Source organism: Temnothorax americanus, unplaced genomic scaffold (assembly GCF_048541705.1).
Source record: "Temnothorax americanus isolate GAGA-0224 unplaced genomic scaffold, ASM4854170v1 Scaffold21, whole genome shotgun sequence".
NCBI lineage: Eukaryota > Metazoa > Arthropoda > Insecta > Hymenoptera > Formicidae > Temnothorax > Temnothorax americanus.
The window spans coordinates 1,490,014-1,504,953 of record NW_027509349.1 but is presented as its reverse complement, the minus strand read 5'-3'; the positions used below and the strand labels follow the sequence as shown (position 1 = coordinate 1,504,953).

At 43.9% G+C, this 14,940-nt stretch overlaps 1 protein-coding gene across 5 annotated transcripts in view; it reads right to left on the bottom strand.

The window, feature by feature from the left end:
* The window catches only part of LOC143897921 (LIM/homeobox protein Lhx9-like), an 85,547-nt gene that overhangs the window by 19,637 nt on the left and 50,970 nt on the right, over positions 1–14,940 (bottom strand). For 2 of the 5 annotated variants that reach the window (XM_077406902.1, XM_077406898.1), the window contains 2 exons: positions 4,130–4,493; positions 3,543–3,954 (listed from right to left, as the gene is read on the bottom strand). In XM_077406902.1, the coding sequence (XP_077263028.1) occupies positions 3,543–3,954; positions 4,130–4,367 (650 nt within the window). In that variant the 5' untranslated portion in view covers positions 4,368–4,493. The remainder of the gene's footprint in view (positions 1–3,542; positions 3,955–4,129; positions 4,494–14,940) is intronic. The other 3 variants (XM_077406903.1, XM_077406900.1, XM_077406901.1) reach the window with 2 other exon arrangements.

Below are 14,940 nucleotides of genomic sequence, written 5' to 3'. Positions count from 1 at the left end.
ACGAAGCCACCCGGGCGGGCCGAGGTAACACGCAAGGTGACGAGGTACTTTCGACATGTAACGCGGCGATATTCGTATTCTTCTCCCGGAAAGTGACTCGTTAAGGCTTTAAGAGCCGTCGACACGCAGGGCCCATCCTTGGCCTTGCGATCGCCTCGGGGCGACCGGACAATCAGTGAATCGTATCGTAATGGCCATCTGTTTGAAGACTCGGGCGAAATTTTGAGCTTAATATCACTTATCTCTTTACGATTTTACGAGGTAAAGATTTCGAAACAAATTTCCGAGAGCTTTTTTGCTCTCTGTGAAACAAAGAAATTATTATAATGGAATATCAAAGTGACAATATATATACAGCAAACTATGCCAAATTTCAAATCACAAGAAATTCAGCAGTGTAAACAGACGATAAATTTTTTAATGGTTTCAAATTAAAATATAAAATATATATATATATATTCGTATATATTATATATAAAATATAATATATACGGACTCTTAGATATTTTTTTAAACTTCTTTCAGATATTTTTTAGACTGTTTTGAGCCCTATTGATTGTTTGGAAAGAGTGCTTTCGGGGATATTGTCTGAGAACGTGAATGGTCCAAACAGATATTCATTAATGCTGTCGAGAACACTCGAATGGATGTTACGGCAGAATCGAGCTCGTCGCACGGACGTGCGACGTCCCCGGCTAATAACAGCCGGTCGTCGCAAACGCGCATGCGGCGCGAAGATAAGGCTTTGGGCTAAAACCGTGTCGTGACGGGATGTCTGTGCTATTCCATCCTCGGTGTCGGCTATACGTATGCGGCACCGCATACGCACTCGCACCGCGGAACTCGCGTGCACGAGTGCGCGACGTGACGTGTGAACGCGACGCGGAGCGACCCGTGCACGCCTTCTCCGCGCCGGGATGTCGCGTTTCCCAAACAAGAAACGTACAAAGTCGCGAACATAACAAAAAGCTCAAGTCTCGAGCATGGAGCGTCTCCCTGCATGGAGAACGTTGTACCTGGCCTGAAGAAGCGAAACAAGCTATCGCTGATGCGACGCTGCCTAATCATAATTAACACGAGATTGAATCGTCGAGAGAATTGAACGGATCTCGCACGACGTCTCCCCCGAATATCTAGGCGTAAAGTAAATCATATTACATATTTATTTATATTATTATGCTATTAAGATCGCATCAGGTACCCAACGAACCGAATCACCGTAAGTGACGAGCGCTGGCTAATTTAGCTCGCCGAACTGCGTGCATGTGCATGTGACCGCTCGCTCGTCCTTCTTCCTTGCCCGCGCGCTCGGCCGCGAAGCGAAGTCGGAGCACGCGCGACGACGGAACCAGCTGCTTATCCCGAGGATCTCGGGTTCACCCTCTCTAAGATCGGCTAATGCGATTTTGGAAGGCGCGGCGCGCGAGAAGAGGAAAACGCGGAGAGGCGAGTTCCCGAAATTGCGACAGAACCAACGGGCGAGTTATGTTCGCTCGCGACGATTTTAAGACGATAAGACATTAAGGAGACACCGATGAAGCCACAGTAATTGATGAGTTCGTGGCGTGACGACGCCGCAATGGCGGACACGCCGAAATTAAATCCATGCAACGCGGGGCAGGCGCCTCGATGTCCGCAACTCGCAAAAAATTCAAAGTTTTACAGTATTTGCAGCGGGATTTATTAATAGCGAGTCAAACTACGAATTATACATCTCCTCTGAGTAATTATATTGTCTAATAGAAGATGCTCGTCGGAGAGCGTGAGCTTATATATTTAATTTATTTGTCACCGCTCTCTCTCTCTCTCTCTCTCTCTCTCGAAGTAGAACCAAAACGTGCGATTTACAACTTTATATTAAATTGTTAATTAAATGTTACATATAACGTTACCTCAACTAATCGCGCTTGACTCTCAAAGCCCACTTCTTCCTTGTTAATTTTAATAGCCTTCTTATCCATTTATTTATAATATTATCTGTTTAATTGTTTCTCTTCTTGCAATTACTACGCGAGTCAGTGACGTGAGAGAGAATATCTACGTTGGACGAAGGAAATGTCACGTTCCGCCAAGCGATCTGGAAACTCGGCGATTGATGAATTGCCGGTAATTGACGTGGCCCGAGAGGTCACACGAAAACGGCCAATCGAGTGCATCGGCGGGGGTGACGCCGATGCACGTGTACGTACACGTCCGCCGCTCGCGAAATGTAGATCGGCCGGTGATTTACTTATCAACAATCGACGCTCCGCCGGAGGTAAATGGTCGAGTCGTGACCATTAGTTCGTGGACCACGGTACGTATGGGGCCGGGGGCCCCGTACCTGCGAAGCGACAACGTGCGCGAATCGACACCGTGTGAGGCCCGACTGGATCCCGACACGACGACGTCTCAGGCCCTGCATAACGACGCGTCGCCAAGTGGTCGTCGATATATTGTAAGAGAGTGCATCAGAATTCATTTATTGAATCCCTACGACAAACTGACGGAAGTTACTTTCACTGCGGGCCTACTTTTACAAACTTTAAGTTAGAGTTTAGTCAATCATTCTTCTTTCTGCACTGTTAAATTTATAGTGTCAAATTATACTCAATTTGAATCATTTTAATTCCTATATAAGTCAAAATAAATTTTGAGACACATGGTAATTGAAAATAACAAAATGTTATTTAACTCAAGGTACTGACTTAAATATTTAACAGTGTAGAAGATGCGCATGTATAAACATATATATACGATTCAATTTAAATATACACACTCCTTTATCGTTTCACGAGAAATCCGAAAATTTCCGGAAAACTCCGCAACCCCGAGGCTTCGAGGACGTTCCGGGAATCGCGTATTTCTCGGAGCGAGACCAGCCTCGAGGAGGCAAACTCGCTCAAAAATTGCGCTCCGCATTATCCTCCGCAATTTGCGGGCACTCGTAACGACTGAAATCACAGGTGCACGCTCGCGGAGAAACGCGTGGTTACGCAACAGGCGGGACGCGACTCCTTTTTTTTTTTCTTCAGCGCGCGGCTCTTCAAATCGGCAGAAATTACTTCGCGCTTGACTTGCTCGCGTGAGCGGCGCGACGGCTATTCTCGACGACTTCGTAACGAGTCGCGGCCTCGTCCCGATCGAAAATAGGACGAAATCGCTCAAGGCAGTCGCGAGGAGCATCGATAAGATCGTCCACGTTGGAGAAATCAAGATTCTCTCCTCGAGCGCCGGGACCCTCTCTTACGCGAAGGTATTCAGCGATCCTCGAGCTGAGAGGGGGCCTCTTCGGGCCTGAAGTGCAATTGCGAGCGCGTTAAATAGCGACTTCGCGTATCTTCTTCTATTCGAGTCGCCGATTCACGCACGTTCTTTTTTCTGCGCGCGTTTTTCTCTTATTGTCAAACATCGGTTTGCGCGCGAATCTCGCCCACGGCTAACGTCGGTATTATTAAAATCCTTCTTTCCCTTTTAACGTCGATTAGATAGGAGAGCTAATCGCGCTAAGGTAGGCCTACGTCGTCTAGATTGTTAACGCAAATTTAAAAATATTCGCTTACCGATAGTAGTCCTTCTTGCAGTAGATGTTCCCGTCTCTGCTGAAGCAGGTGACCTCCCCGTCGAGGCCCTGGCGACAGTGCGAGCACTGGAGGCACGCGGCATGCCACCTCTTGTCGACGGCCTGGAGGTAGAACCTGTCCGATATTTTGAGGCCGCATCCCGCGCAAACGACGTTCCCCGGAACGTCCTCGGACTGCGAGGGTGGCGTGGGCGGCGGTTCCAGCTTCGGGATGGCGTGCAAGTGCTGCTCCGTCGTGTTCTGCTGTTCCTGGGAATGCGCCTGCAGATGGGGATGATGATGGTGATGGTGGTGGTGATGCTGGTGATGATGGTGCGCGGTCTGCGATGGCATGCTCAGGTCATTGGCGTTCTCGAAGTTCCCACCGCTGCCTCGGTATTCCTGTCCGCCCGCTGAGGAGCACGCCGGAAAAATTCGTCATTAATCTTTTGTTTCTATTCATCGCCAGCGTTATTGGTACCATATTAACAAACTAACTAATCTTGATATCCAAGAAGATTCAAAGGACTTTAGAGACTTACAACAAAAAATCTGAAGAATAGGAAAAAAATGGATAATTCTATTAACCGAGTCTCTTCTTCTTAATGGATCCTGACATCTCCGTTCCAACCCCCTCCGACAGGTAAGAGATAATCGTACCTCCGGGTGAGTCGTAGTCCCTCGACTCATAAGGGGTGGTCGAGCCGTCGTAACAGTTGTTATTGGTGCCGCAGTGGGTCTGATGCAGGGGCGTATGATGGGACCCGTGGTGATGGGCGGCAGGAGGACTGCACGGTAGAGTGGTGGGTCGCGCAGCATCGCCCATCGACGCGGGAAGGCAGGGACTCAGATCCCGGGCCTGGTCCACCGCGCCGGGCCCTCCCGTGCTGCCGGGTCCCACCTGGCGCCCCACAGCCAAGCCGCTGCCACGCTCCTGCGAGCTGGGCGGCTGCTGGAACAAATCGATGTATCGACACTTTAGTTGGCGCATCGAATCGGCCGGGTGTCCGTGTGTGTTTTGTCATGCGAGAGGTGAAGCCGGTAATATTGAGTATGACGCAAGTACGAGACATATTTCTTACGTTATATTCGGCGAAAAATCCGCATTAATCGTGACTTGTCAATTTTCTTGAAATTGAGAACCAATAAAAAGTCCCTCTTATACGTAACATCCTCTATCGGGAATTTGCGAGTAAAAGTAACATTATGGTTATTAAGCACTTTTGTGACTTCCTTTAAGCGATCGAGATGTGTAATTTAAAAAGAGGCCATGAAAGGAGATTGTAGTTGATTATAGGGAGATTATGTGATAGATAAAAGATTATCAACATAAAAAATATTAAGATAAAAAATATTAAAAGAGAGAATCGGGTTAGGCACAGAAGAACTGGGAATACCAAAATATAGGAATGAATGTAGGGAAGATACTGTTGAAGTTGGGAAGAGAAAAACGACAAGTAGGATGAAATGCAAATGAGAACAAAAAAGAGGGACGTGAAAGTTTAACGGAAGGACCAAGGCATCATAAAAATAAGACAATCAAGAGAGCAAAAATATTAAAACAATTAGGGAGACTGGAAAGACGAAGGGGATCAACGGATTAAAGGGACCAACAGGACTAGAAGAAGAAGAGAGCCAAGAGAGAGAGAGAGAGAGAGAGGTAAAAGGACAAAGGACGTGCATGGCGACACGGCGAGGACAAGGAGGCCCGATCGGACGGAGGACGGAGCTCGCGAATGGAATGGAGGTGAAGTGACGACGGGTTGCAACCGCCGCTGTCACCGGAGGGAAGAAACGCGCGGAGAGAAAGAGTAGCACACACACCGGCGATGGTAGCCACCGCCGCCGGTCGCCTCTGATGGATGTCGCAAGACGCACCGCGCGCCCGCGCGCATGTGCGCGGGGCCCTATAAGGCGCCCGAAGGCGGCCAATCCGATGGCAGACACCGTGTGTTTCAAGTTTCAAGTGTTCGCAATGCGCCCGCCGCTGGTTGCGTAGATATAAATTGCGAGCTGCCTCCTTGTCGTCTCTCTCTCTCTCTCTCTCTCTCTCTCTCTCTCTCTCTCTCTCTCTCTGGCCCCCTTTTTCTCTATACTCTGTTTTCGATTTATTTATCCATTTGTTTAATTCAATGTTTCTTGTTTTAGCTCCTGGGACCGCGAGGGGAAAGTATAGATTCAGAACGTCCCGCTGCGAGAATGCTGGATTTTAAATCCGATACACAAAGCCTGTTCTTTGCAACTGCGCTACATTGCGTTTTCCGCACTTAAAATGAAATAGGCGTTAAAGAAAAAAAGAGAAATTGTAAAAAAAAAATGCAAGAAGGTCGAGACACTGATAGTATGCGAAAAGAAGGTATGATAGATCATATTTTTTGCTAAATTTAAAAACTTGCAATTTCTTTTAAATCTTATTTCTTTGCACACAATTCAAAGTTGTCCAAAGATTCACAAATGTCAAAAACCGTCAACATTTTGAATTAGTTTTAAACAAATCGTAAAAGTCTTTAGTAATATGTGAAATTTCTGAAGATTCTTGCAAGTTTTCCAAAAATCCTCAATGCCTCCTTTCCTAGTCAAAAAGTTTCGTATATTCTCAAAAATTTCCGGTCGAACAGAGTCAACTTCCGATCTCGCAAAAATCAATTTCCCAAAGACCTTGCCAGCTAGAGTAGGATTAGTTTCCAATCTCTCCAAGATTTAATTAATAAATATTAAAGGCATTCCGTGTGGAATAACGGGGAATAAAAGTCCACACGTAGGGCGATCATATCGCGTTTAACCACCGCGCGGGACGTGATTGGAATCGCTAATTCCCCGACCCGGCTTTACTTAACCGTTGACTTTATTTCAGCAAGCTTTCGCGACGCGACGTAATCTTCACGTGCACGCTGTTGATCCTTATGTAACGGCGGATCGACTCGGCGCAGGCATTACAGGAATGCGCGTTCCTCAAAGTGTCTCCCCGCGCATTGTCCTATCCCATATAATGAACCCGCCGTCGTGTGCGGTAACGGGCTCGTTAAGCCGCGCTGCGAATTATTTGCGAATCGATATGCACGTATGCAATTTTACGGAAATCCCGCACGGAAACGAATTCAACTGCGGGCGTGACTCATCCCTAATTCCCCCGACGATGGCTGACGGAAAAGATAATAAAAATAGGTGCGTCACAGTCGCACGCGACGTTCGCGAGCGATTCGCAAACGTCCCTCGTAAAATCTCAAGAGAGACGTAAAATAAATAACGATTCCGAAAGATTCAGTTTGAGCTCGAACGTTGCCAATCCGCGGCTCTCGTCTCCGAGATTCCGCGTCTCCCGCGACTATGCGACTGCGACGTGAGAGCAGACAATACGGGAAAAGGCTGGACTGACGTGAGATCGACCGATAAATTTTCTCACGAGATCGACGGGCGAGCGCCGATCGATCCTCGAGATCCTTATCCATCTCGAGAGCGGTCCGGCGACGTGCTCTCGCGGACTGCAAACAGACTTTCACCCGGCGCGCCGGCGAAGCTTGCACAAGAGCAAACGTGTGCTCGCCTTCCATCTCTTTTTCTCTGTCTCCTCTTTTTTTTCCCATCCTTGCCCCTTTTTCTCCTCTCATTTTCGCGAAATCGCGGAGTAAATAACGCGCGCGTGCGCGGAATCCGCGGTCACGAGAATGCCGGCACGGAAACGAGTTAGAATGCCGTCAGAAATGTCGCTCGGCTGCCGGCAGAAAGCGCAGTGTCCTACCGTTTCGTACCTGCGCGAATTTGTTTGTTTGTTTTTTTCTTTCCCCCATATGTATATATTACGCGCGAGACCCGCGCGAGTGCCACTTCGCGACGGCGACGCGATATAGTTGAAAGAACACGAGAAAAAGCACCTGTTTTATCGTAACTGAGGAAATTCATAGTGAAAAAAAAAACAAAGTAAAGAATAGTACCGTGCGTAAAAACGAAGTAACGATAAAACAGTGTCACTTTAAAATGTGGAGTTGAATATATAAAATAACATTTTTACGTAATTCAATTTAATTTCTTTAAACGTTCGAATATTATTAACTTTATGTAAAAAGCGTAAAGTCAAATGTAAAAGCATAATAGAATAATTATTATATTTTTTTTATTGAGGGTCAAACGTTCATCCTTTGATTTCGACGCTTCGAATTTTAAGCGCGTGCGAAGGTAAGTTATATAATTTTGTGTGAAGTTCTACCGCCGCTAATCGAAAGGACATCCGACGGGATACCTGGTGAACGACGAACGACGCAGCGGAGAACAAACGTGTTGTTAGAAAACGTTGGCGCAGCGGCGGGGCTTGAAAAATGGAGCCGTCGTGCCGGTCGCGGACGGTAATTTGTTTGAAAACGCGAGACCGAGCGCGCGTTCCGACCACGGAAAAGCATGCACGATAACCTTACGTCACGACCTACCGAGATACAGCGTTATCGCAGTAAATTGTAACTCGGCTCTCTTTTTCAGCGCTCAAGCCCAAAGAAGAAGCCCGCGGCTCGGCTCGGCTGCGGCTGAGTCAGCGAAATTTCTTTCAGCATCGACAACGACGGCGACGGGTAAAAAATTATCGGGATATGGCTCGTCCTCGATATCAGTGGCGCAGCCGTCAGTCGCCGACGTCGGAGTTCTTCGACTTTAACTCCGAACCTCGATATACCGAATCGCAAATAACTTTCTGTATCGACGACTGAAAAAAGAATCGCCCGATGCTTTTGAAACGTTCTGTCATTTTTTTAACAAAAGAAAGAAAGTATCTTTATTTTTCTTTTACAAAAATATTTAAATGTTAAAAAGATGCAAAATCTCAGACGTACTTTAACATTTATGTTACAAGTACATGACGCAAAAAATATATTTTTAATGGTTGGACGGAATATTATGCCTAACAATAATTGTAAATTTAATTGAACAATGCGTCAATTATCATTTGGTCTCGAAACGCAGTTTTATGACAAAATTGGAAATGTAACATCACGTTATTAAATTGATGATCAATCTAATATTATTAATAGCATCTAAATCGCAAAAGAAACACATTAGATATATTCGACTGCGAATAACAGTGTCTGTTCACGAATAAACGTGTTGTTATTTCCGGCGGAGAGAGAGGATATCTCTCCCGATAGTTTCTCTTTCATAAGGTCTTCTTCAAGATGCGAGAAGAAAACGGAGCATCTCTTCGATAGGTTTCTCCACAGCAAAAACCGGTGAGCGTTCCCGAGCAAAACGTTAAAACTGGAAGCGTTCGCGTCTCGCCGTTCGGTGGCTCATGCACGCGCGGAGCGGCACGTGTGCTGGTGACGCGCGTATCAGCTTCCCTCGGCGAACGATAGCGATAACAATAAACAGCCTCGTCCGTCGCGCCGACCGCGGTTTTCTCTCCTCTCTTTCTCGCTCTTGAAAACGCGTGGGCGACGCTTAACACCGCGGAGAGCCGATAAACCGGCGGCTATCTGCACTTCTCCGCGTTGTCGTTGCGGGCTACCAAACGATCGGGCTGGCGAGAACATCGCGGGAACGGCCACGGGAATATTGGATGGCGCGCTACTGGTGCCCCATATATGGGATGTCGCCAAATCCTCGCCGATCGCAGATACTGAAGGTCAGGGGAGAAAAGGGCTACCGGTTGTTTCACTGACTATATTAGGTGGCGGATTTTTCACGATGCAGCGCTGCCAGAATTTAATGATGCTCAAATAACGTATACAGCTCTTATACATAATGTGTGATAAAACTTTCGACACTTTTGTCATATTGACTTCTAGCATATCTTCCCAAACTTTCGTGTCATTATACCCGCATACGCGCGAATTTATTTTCAGCGACGGCGACGAACAATAATGCGCTAGAATTGCGCCAGACACGTGACAGATTAAATAATCGCGGCGCGATTCGATGTGCGTTGTGGGAGTCAAATTTATCCCAGCGATTTTCGGCGAATACACATCGGTCGCCCGGCGTGTCGCAGGTGTAACCTCCTTTGATACCGTTTCTTAAGCCAAAGCGAGAAGCGTTGTCTCTCTAGAACGGTGACGTGTGTACGTCGCAAATTAGCCGGATCGTTGATTCGCGCCACATCGCGCTCCACTTTGAAGCGTATTATTAGACCGCCCTAAAGAGTTATCGATGGTGCATCGCGCGAGTGTGGTTTACGCGCTGCTAATTTTATTCGCAAAATATCTCCTGAACCGAGAATCAATTAACAGCTTCGGCTTTATGAATAGAATGTACATATATATCAGGCGGCTCATAAATTAACTTCACTTTGAAGTAACTTATCACCCTGTGAGTTCGTTTTCCTCTTTATACTGTGCAGCAATCGGAACTTCACTCCCAAGAACTTAATACATATTTAATATACATATATATATATGTATGGAATTTTATATATAAATAATTTTATACGTAGCCTTCTGGTACATAATAACGAATCGTATTTTCACGAGAGACGATTTGCAAATATGCAATTTATGCGTTCAGTTATGCGTCTGTTTACTCTACATTTAACTGTCGTTGTTCTTTGTTTGTTCCTCATCCTCATTTGCAGTCGGTAAAAATGGCTCTGAGCGCTGCATAAATCACGAACGAGAGCGATGGATACATAAATCACGGCTGTATTTTCAAAGCTCGCAGCGGCCAAAACACACGAGGCGTTTGAAAAATAGTCGGTTACCAGTTCCCGCGAGGTTTAAACCCGTTCCTCTTCCTCTCCTCTCCTCCCCCTCCCCCTCCCCCTCCCTCTCGCCCCTCCTCATCCCGTGATTGCCCTGATAAACGGAGTTCTGTTAACACGCTGGAGGAGCGGCGAGTGTCGCATGCCGAGGAGGCCAAGAATCGCGACCTGACCCCGGGAGATTAGCGGTCCCCCTTTAGATGGGCATCATCCTGCTTCTCTCGCATTCCACGAGAATCGCCCGGCAGCTAGCGACGCTTATATCAATTCAATTATTATGCTCAACGGTATACCGTCAGGCGCGTATAAGCTTTTCGGGGCCTCTTGGTGGATCGGAAAAGTTAAACGAAAGTTAAGCGAAACGTTAACATTCCCACAGAGCTTGGCGAGGCTAACGTTTAAAACTCATTCCCAGCAACGTTAACGTTTAAATTTTGCTCTCAGTATTTCTAAAATAGTCTAAAAAATATTTAAATCAAAGACAATTATTTCAATCTTCGTACAAAAAAGTTTGCGTCAACCAAAAAGCATGATTCGCATCAAGATGTCGAAAGTTGCCCACGGTAAAGAGGAGGATGCGAGTGTAGAATTGCCCCTTTTATTGTCATACAGTTATATATCTTTATATGCATCTAATAAACAGGTTGAGTTTAAGTGTCTTCGCTGCCAGCGTGGATTTGCGTGCGGCTCATCGACGCCATTCAATGCGCGCTTGCATGCTAAATGATTTCGACACGCGAACGTTGTGGTTCCGAAATCTGGCTTCCCTCTGGATCGAGATAAATTAAGTGCAATGCGTGACACGACATGACATGATCGACAAGAATAAAGAATCGCGCGATAATCACATTGACCCCTCGACGTGGCCACCAAGAATTTTTAATCTTTACAGCGGTAAATCTTTTGACGCCATGGCAACCTTTAAATTAAATCTCTCTTAAAATGCAATTAAGACGAAATTGATTTAAAAAAAAAAACCGAACTTTACGTGTTCCTCAAAATTCGCCATTAACTTTAATACGAAATAACTTCAATATTATCAACGCGTTTTGAACCACCTCTTAAAACGAAAAGTTTCTTTTTATACTTTTCCAACCATCCACTAAAATACAAATATAATACAATCACAAGCCTTGTTGACCATGCAATTTTACTTCATGATAAACAATTCCACAGTTCTAATATTAAAATTGTGAGGGACATCCTTAGAAATAATTGCTTCTCTGAAGAGCTGATTGATAAGCAAATTAACAATAGATTAACAGAATTAAATCATCGCAATAACATCACCGACTGTAATAATGTAAGCAATACTTTCGAGATGCCCGGTGATACATTGCGCTTCCTTACATTAAAGGTTTGAGTGAGAATATTCGCCGTACTGTAAACCGATGTGGCCTTGATGTCCTTTACACGATCCCCAAAAAGCTGGATTCAATTATAAAACGGGGCAAAGACAAGCTCGAAAATATGAAAGAAACAGGAGTGGTCTACAAAACGAGCTACAAAATCGAATATAACGTTTCTTATATTGGACAAACTCTAAGACATTTGGAAACTCGTGTTAAGGAACATTCAGTTGACATAAAAAAATATGTGAATAAGCACTCCGTGGTTAGCAAGCACCGACTTACACACGGGCATAATTTCAAATGGTCCGATACGGAGATTATGCATAGAAAGAGAAATATGTAAGGAAGAGGGAGATTGCAGAGTTGTTCTAAATAAAAAAAGAATAAAAGAACACGATCAATTTAAAGAAGGACACTGAGAATCTCAATCCGCTATACGATAGAATCATAAGAGCCACGTAACAATTTCTCTCTAAGCGTTATTTTTATTTGTTTGACCTAGTCGATTATTTATACTTCGGCGATTAGTCGCTGTCTTTCGATTCGAAACGACGTGTCACCGGTCGGTTCCGTTCACATTATATGACTGCGGCTCGCTCTGGAGTGCGACTTTTTTAAAATAAAGAAATTTGACAATGTTAGTAGAACTGCAAAAACCTTGTGAGTGGCTAATGCAATTTGCGAACAGTATGAGATAGGTAGATATTTCCTTTATTGTTTCTCGTGCGACATTCGTTCCTGTAACAATGTGCTTGTAATGACTTCGTTTTGTATACTGCTTTTAGAAATCTCTTGATAAGGACACAAAACCAGTGTCGAAACGTCGAGTTAATAGGGGTATTCAAATAAGTTAGAGTTTTAACGGTTTGACAGGTTATGTCGGGTTGAAGTCGGGTAAAAAGTTAATTTTTACACTTTTAACCCAAAGATTAATGCGATAGGTTAATGAGTTACTTATGTATTTTGCATAACCTTAAAGAGTAGCGCGCCCAAAGTTAATTAATTAACTTTTTACTCGACTTTAACCCGACGTAACCTGTCAAACCGTTAAACTTTAACTTATTTGAATACCCCTAATGTAAGAATTTTGAGTATAAATGTCAGTTTGGTCAAAGATACAATTTTTTCACTGACAAAGTAAAGAATTTGGTAATTTCTTTTTATAGTTTATATTCTCTCCGATATCTATACAATCAATAACGAGTAACTTTTGTAAGACATTTTCTTCGTCGCGTCGATATGGCGTCGTCCGCTTCGTCGAGCTTTTTCTCCTCTCTTTGTATTATCGGAGTTGATTCCCATATCGAGATCGCATCAGGCCGAGAAATTCTATCCCGCCGGGAAATTAAACCGAATAAACGTGGTAAAGTATAATACGCATGCAGGTATTCCGAACCAATATTATTAATAAGTGAAATAATCCGCCGGCGCGAGCGTGAATGGCGTCTCCAAAATTTAAAAACGCAACTTACTGCGAGGGCCATCAATTTTCTCTTTAAACCACCGCGGTTTGCCTTCGCGAATCCACGATTACGTCAATCAGCTTGCAACAGTATTCCGACCTTAAACCCTCGATACATCGGCTCAACTAATATTACACGATTTATCTTGAAAAACGAGCGTCACTTTTTAAACTATCAAATATAAATATCACGGATTTACGTAACGTTGGAAATTAAAGAAATCATCAAATGAGAACTGCGTCGGTATTTTAGCGCGCGAAGTATTTTCGCCATTCGTCGATTGCCTCCTCAAACGCTCGAAACGCTTCTCTTAACGACACACCCGTGCATCCATTTCTGAAATAAGTGATAACGTCAACAACAAGTGCAGCGATGAAGCCGACCAGGTTGGAGCTTCGAGTGCGAAGTTAAACGTCGAGCGTTCGGCCGCGACGACGGTTGCCGCGACGGGCGTTGGCTGGCGGGGAGGATAGGAAGAGAGAGGGCGATGGATATAATCTCGGAATATAATAAATTATACTCGTCACAAACGGCGCGCGCTATCTCGCAGTTAAGATACGTTCGCAGCAAGATATCCTTTTATCTCGTCGAAGCTATACATCGATCGTCCCCCTCTCACTTTCTCTTCATGGCTGTCACGCGCTCGGAAAAGTTCGCGCTGTGAGACTAATCGACGCCAAATCGAATGATATCGTTGATAAGCTCGATGCGCTTTCCCGGAAGAGACGGCAACTGTGAATTAAACGATTTTCCGAACGGTGCGAAGCTCTATCAGCATCCGTGCATGGAATATTCAATGGACGCATACACGTATGTCCAATCTCTCTCTAACGCGTGTAATGTTTAACTATATAAGCTGAAAATGATCTTAAATCTTAAATGTCGAATATAAGAGAAATATTATTTTTACTTAAATTATACATAAATCGAACAAAAATTATTTAAACCCAGATAAACGCGTGTAACTTATGCATAATGAAAGCTCAAAACCAGTCCTTGGAACTCACATATTTCGGCCTCGATTAATTGCCAATGAAAATGTATAAACTCATTTTTAAATCTAAATTAGTTGTATTTATTAATTTCATTATGTTTATGCACGTTTAACGAGCAGAAATAAATTTATTGATTTACTCGTTTATTATCATAATATGAATTTATTTATATTGTAAAACTTTCTTTTGAAAGGAAAGAGCATTATAAAAAGTTGAGAAGATATATGGCTTGCACGAAATTTCGTACTGTAATATCTTTATGCTAATTATATTTCCGTTTGCTTAAGACGGAAAATATTCGTAAATTATTGCTCCACAACAGAAAGCCTAACATATATACTTTTCTTGTGTATCGCTTATGTCGCTTTTAAAAGCTTGACATCCAAATTATAAAATGCAAATATATTTTTGTGTATAATGTTTAATTTCTGTTTTAAAATTCCACATAATTGTTTGAATAGACCGACATGATATAAAACGATAATTTATATTTATAATATGAAATACTAATAATATACAATTTTTGGAGATTTTCGAAGAAGCATAAATATTTTTTTCATCGAACGTTGATTAATAGTGTTTCGTGTATCGTAATTTAAAGGAAGAGACATCGCATTAATTTTCCTCAGCAATGTTACTTTACGCTTCTTTCATTGGCGCACACGTGATTAATGCGTCAGTTTAATTAATCGTCGACAAGGGACAATCAATTACGTTTGTTTACAAGCAGTACTCGTTGCTTGCGACGGCCTCAACCGGTTGATTAAGAGCAAATTAATGTTACTTGAAGGTGGACTATGTTATCACACCTGGCCATGTAATCCCGCTGCTTTCAACTTCCGAATAAATCGCCTATTGAACTTTCTTATTAGTTCACTCGGTTGGATCATAGTTTTGTCATCAGAATGGTTAA